This window comes from Ranitomeya imitator, chromosome 3, assembly GCF_032444005.1.
Source record: "Ranitomeya imitator isolate aRanImi1 chromosome 3, aRanImi1.pri, whole genome shotgun sequence".
Classification (NCBI taxonomy): Eukaryota; Metazoa; Chordata; class Amphibia; order Anura; family Dendrobatidae; genus Ranitomeya; species Ranitomeya imitator.
This window is the reverse complement of record NC_091284.1, coordinates 468,452,280-468,458,279: the sequence shown is the minus strand read 5'-3', so window position 1 is coordinate 468,458,279 and position 6,000 is coordinate 468,452,280. Positions and strand designations below refer to the sequence as shown.

Genomic DNA, 6,000 nt, shown 5'->3' with positions numbered 1-6,000 from the left:
GCAGACAGACACTCCTGATTCATTGCAGCACGCCAGAAACTTTACCGGTGTAAGATTTCTGGTGCAAGTAACGTCCCAGCTGATCATAAAGTATATAAGCCGTGGCATCACGCCCCCAACTGGCATGAAAACGTCAAAAGCATCAAAATGTTTGGGTGACTCCAAGTTGCATAACAAATTATAGACTTTGTAAAGCAAATTACGGCAGAATTATCGCTTTGAAAGATAAGGGCCAGAGTCTTAATGAGACGGGAGTATTGTAATCAAGCCATTTGCATAAATCTCCAGTGTAAAAGTAATACAGCCACACAGACAACAAAGAATTATTGGAAAAAAAATTATATTTTGGAAGAATGCACTACAGTAGGTGACAGAATTCCAAAATCAAATTACATGAAAATATACATCGCAATTTTCTTTGTACAATGGGTGAGGAGGAAAAACTGCTGAAAAGGAGAAAAAGATGATAGGAGGGCTAAGAAAGACACATTGAGAGAAAGGAAAAAGAAAATAATGCAACATTATGTCAAACCCTGAAGATTATTTAAGAAAACTGACACGTATGCATGCTTTCCTTCTTTCAAGTTCAAGACCAGGCAATTAAGGAAAAGTATTGTACAAGAAATGGAAATTACTAATTCACTGGTTGCTTCATTAAAAAAAAAGCAGCAGGGCTTTAAGAGCAAAGTTTTAGTACAGCCAGGATGAGCAGCACGTGTTTAGGTCAACTCAGTAGAACCAGAGGGTACATAACATCTGCTGGACATAAGGCACTTCAGAAGTTTAATTACCTTACTCCCTTAGGGGTTAAATATGGATGATCACAAAAAAGGTAACCAAACTCCTGCAGTGACCGAATATTCTGAAAAAAACAAATAAAAAAAAAAAAAAACTTTGTAAGCAGATGAAGCCAAAAGACTATAGGGTGGGAACATTTGGAGGAGGGGGCATTATAAAATCCTGCTGCATGGGAAGTTAAAATCAACACAGTTTTACCCACAATACCACTAAAGTACTTTTCTGCATAGAATGGACTGGTTCAGTTTGGAGAGCATGTGTAGGACTTCATTAGCGCTCTCCAGGACAGAAGGACAACCCTGCACGTCTTGAAAACTGTGCGACTCCCTATAACAACCTAGAAGGAGCAAGAGAGGGAAAAAAAATAATAATCTGGAAGAATGGGCTGAACAGAAGACTGGCAAACCCCAAGTACAAACACTCTTCCTTGCTCGGTTTCCATTCTCAGACTTTACATAATTGTTTTCCTAACAAGAAAGCATTATTTGGTACAATGTGTATTTATGGATGTACATGAACATTATATATATTATCCGGATCATGTTGTGCTATGTACAGGTCTGTACAATTCTTCCTGAAGTTTAAAGCAGTTCTTTAGATTTTTGAAATGCGAAAATCACCTTCAAGTTGGCACTTTTTAGGCTCTTGTCAGCATTGATAACTGGCATGTCTTATTGCAACCCCGGTGCCAGCCAGTGTTTGCCAACTAATTTCAACAAAAAGTCCAGCAAAAGGTGGGTAGAGTGCAGGAAATACAGTGCCTTGTTTCTCAAATGGAGACCTGTATGGGAAGAGACAAGACATTAGAATATATACCATATATTATTCCAGTTGCTGTTCTTACCACAGCGACGTATAATGTAGTAAAATAGATTGTATTTATTTAGCACCATTAATTCCATGGTGCCATACATGAGAAGGGTTACGTACAGGTTTATAGATATCGTTTACAGTAAACAAATTTACAATGAGACTGGTAGAGGGGAGAGGACCCTGTCTTTGTGGACTTACATTCTACGGGATAATGGGGACGAGAGAAGGGGGTGCAGCATTATATTTATTTTTATTGACAAGTCATACAGAATGCATTAGAGAGAGATAGATATCTATCTATCTGCTAACACTAGATCCACCAAGATTAAAAGTAGTGATCATGTGGCAGAAATTTATCATGACCGCTCATCACTAGTCTCAAAGAAACACTATTTATGATCTCCCAAAACACCAACATATTATAAATGTGTCTGAAAGGAAAAATGTAAAAGGGAAAATTTACCCTGAAATTGTGAAGCTACTAGCTGCTGCATAAATGTCACTCGAAAGCAGTCTCTTGGCTTTTTCTTACACAGCGGGCAACTTTCCTCTTAAATTCACCATTTCGATCTTCCCTCCACTCTTTCTATGAAGAGGTGAAAAAATAAAATAAATTAAGACAGCAAATACGGTAATTTGATCAAATACAATGCAATCTAACAAGAACGTTGTAGAATGTTGCTAGAAATACCCTTGTTGATGAGAGGTGCATCGGGGCCACTGCTAGAAATGAAGTCATCTCTGTGGAGACCAGGGTCTTATCTAAAACATTTCATTTTGTAATCTAAGCTAGATTGGCCTCAAATTAGTTCACATATCCAAGATTGCTGGAGATTGGGCCTCACTCAAGACACGTGTTGTGTTTTTCACGGATAGAACACATACCCATAATAACGTTAGAAAGGTACAGGAATTGCCTAGTGGAATCAACCACAATTCTTTGCAAATCTTTGCTTCCCTGACAGTGCGCAGTGAAGCCTGGTATACACTCCCCAGCTTCAGCGGCACACTGAGCATGCCCATTAAGGACACAAGCAGCCACAACATTTGCAGAACTGATGACAACAAGTCCCTGGACATGCACTGATGTAGTTGAGGTGCATACACCCGGCTTTGCTGCATATTGCCAGAGGCAGAAATTTGCAAAGAGCAGACGTGATCAGGACACATACCCATGTGAGGAGGGGACGGGGGGGATGACAACATGATTAGTGCGACGATTACTCCAAGGAAAACACTCCCCCAACTAGTCACCTGCTAATTTGCATATTGCACCCACATTTTTTAGCCATATGTAAAAATGAATGAACCACTAAAAAGGCGCTCATTAGGAATAGTTTAAAAGGGATTATTAAATACAATCATGGCCAAAAAAGTGTTGGCACCATTGAAATTGTTCTAGAAAATTATGCATTTCTTCCAATCACACGTTTTGTTATACCCCATCTCCTATGCGTATATTGGAAAGCAAAAAAAAAAAAAAAGGGGGGGGGGGCAAGTTTGACAATTTCATAACCCTCCCCCACCCAAAAACAAAAAAGGTCTGGCCAAATCTCTGCCACTTTTCCACAATTTTGGGTGAACAACTTTGTTTCAAGCTTGTGATGCTTGTTCAAACTCACCTGTGGGAAGCAACATGAGGGCAATATGAAAAAAATCACACCTCAAAAGAGATAATAAGAGAAGTTTATTTAATCTTTGCATTGTGTGTGCCACACTAAGCATGGGGAACAGAAAGAAGAGAACACTGAGGACTTGAGAACCAAAATTGTTGAATAATATCAACAATTTAAATCTTCCTTTGTTCGCAGTGGGCAACATAATCAAGACGTTAACAACCAATGAAACTGTAGCTAATCACTCTGAACGGCAGAGAAAAAAAAAAAAAAAAAAAATCAATGAAAGGTTGCAATGCAGGATGGTCCAGATGGTGGAAAGCAACCAAGTTCCAATGAAATTCATACTGTCCAGCAGGCTCGGGATACATCAGTGTCAGCGCAAACTATTTGCTTCTACAGCATTTCATTCAAATGTTGACAGACCCAGGAGGACCCCACTGCTGACGGAGAAAACTAGACTGCAGTTTGCCAAGACATATGATTAAGCCAAAATCCTTCTGAGAAAGTGTCTTGTGGATAGATGAAACCAAGAGCGCTTTTTGGTAAAGCACAGCATTCTGTTAACTGAAAATAAAAGAACAGTACCTACAGTCAGGGGCAGACATACCGCCTCTGCAATTGCATCGGGGCCTTTGCAGGCAGGACCTCTATCACCACCTGGCGTACTGGCATGCTATGGGGCTTGTGAGTTGGGGGGAGGGCCCATGCTTTAAACAGTTTGATATACTTACCTCTCCCTCCACAGGTCTTTTCTCTTCTGACTGATGTCTCAGGGCAGAGGGGGCGATGACGTCACTACCACGCGCCCTCTGTCCTGAGCACTGCATAAAAGCAAAAGTCGGTGAGCAGACCGGCCATGCGGCGGAAAGAGGGAGAGGCAAGTATTTGATTTGCATTATGTATGGGCCACTATATATGGGGGCCCACTACTGTACGGGCCACTATATGGGGCCCAAACTATATGGAGTAATATATGGGGTCCATTATACTGTTTGGAGGACTGTATAGGAGGAAATTGACTTTTGTAAAGGGCACACTGCCGAGGACAGATTCTACTGGTAGGGTCCATTTAATCAATAGACCATTTACCTCATACTACAGGTTCTGAAACACTAAAACCTGTGGACCCTCGATAACCTTAATCCCTTCTCCTGTATTTTAGAAATTACAATAGATATCACTCTGTAATGTAAGAAGTGAAATCTGACAATATACTATACCAATATTTATCTGCTGTATCTGTGCCCTGTGAATCGTGGTATGTGCTAAAGGAGCCCACATACTCGCCCAGGGCCCACGAAAACCTGGAGCCAGCCCTGTGTGTGCGCACGCATGTATGTATGTATGTATGTATGCATGCGTTTATGCAGGTGTCCATACATATCTGTATATCAGTGTAAGCATGCGTTTATGCAGGTGTCCATACATATCTGTATATCAGTGTAAGCATGCGTTTATGCAGGTGTCCATACATATCTGTATATCAGTGTAAGCATGCGTTTATGCAGGTGTCCATACATATCTGTATATCAGTGTATGCATGTGTGAACATATTTGTTTTTGATTTACGCACGATACTGTAATTGTAAAAAAATATAGTTCTTACCGATAACGGTATTTCTCTGAGCCCATCACGGCACCACGGAGAGAGGGGATCCGCCCACCAAGGACAGGAAACCTACGGATAAAAAGGCGGTACCACTCTCCTGCATCAGTTTGTTTACATAGATAACGATGGGAGACTACTAAGACATTTGTAAAATTTTTAACTGTTTAGTATAACAAGATACCGCGTGACTTTAAACTATAAATGGACTATGGCACCATTTCAATGTGTACACCCACAAGTGAAGGGAGGGAATGTACGGGTGCCGTCATGGGCTCAGAGAAATACCGTTATCGGTAAGAACTATATTTTTCTCTGATCGCCCATGACGGCACCACGGAGAGAATTGCATAGATAGTACATTCAGGGAGGGACCACCGCCTCCAGAACCCTTTTACCAAAAGTAAGGTCTGTAGAGGAGATTAGGTCCAATCTATAGTGCCTATAGAATGTGGATGGTGAGGACCAGGTAGCAGCTCTACATATCTGGTCTATGGAAGCTCCGGCCTTCTCCGCCCAGGAAGTTGCTACTGCCCTCGTTGAGTGAGCCTTAACCTCCCCGGGAACGGACATCCCACTTGCTGAATATGATAGACTGATGGCGTCTGTGATCCATCTTGCTATGGTGGCTTTAGATGCTTTTTTCCCCTTCCGGGGACCCTGGAAACACACAAACAGAGAGCAATCCTCCCTACTCTCTCTAGTGACTTCTAGGTAGTGTAAGAGACGTCTTCTTACATCTAGTGTATGTAGTGTTTGTTCCTCCTTGTTCTTAGGGTTAGGGCAGAAGGAGGGGAGAGATATCTCTTGAGACCTGTGAAATTTTGAAGCCACTTTCGGGAGATATGCTGGGTCTGTTTTTAGAACAACCCTGTCCTCTAGAAATTGTGTGTGAGGAGGGTTGGCTGAAAGAACCTGTAAGTCACTGACCCTACGGGCAGAAGTGAGGGCGACTAAGAGCTGTTTTGAGGGATAGCGTTTTTATTGTAGATTCATGTAATGGTTCGAATGGAGGACTGGTCAGTGCTTTAAGGACCAAGTTTAAGTCCCATTGAGGAACCACTTTTACTGGCAGAGGCCTTGATCTTCCTGCTGCCTTAATGAATCTAGAGACCCACCTATTTGAAGCTAGGTCGAAATTAAATAGGGCTCCTAATGCTGCCA

General features: G+C 41.6%; 1 protein-coding gene across 2 annotated transcripts in view; it reads right to left on the bottom strand.

Annotated features, from left to right (window-relative positions):
- Positions 1-323: 323 nt before the first annotated feature.
- LOC138670269 (ubiquitin-conjugating enzyme E2 G1) overlaps positions 324-6,000 on the bottom strand; it is a 111,016-nt gene continuing 105,339 nt past the window's right edge. For both annotated transcript variants that reach the window (XM_069757463.1, XM_069757462.1), the window contains exons 5-6: positions 2,075-2,197; positions 324-1,579 (exon numbers count right to left, since the gene is read on the bottom strand). In XM_069757463.1, coding sequence (XP_069613564.1) covers positions 2,111-2,197 — 87 coding nt within the window. In that variant the 3' untranslated portion in view covers positions 324-1,579; positions 2,075-2,110. The remainder of the gene's footprint in view (positions 1,580-2,074; positions 2,198-6,000) is intronic.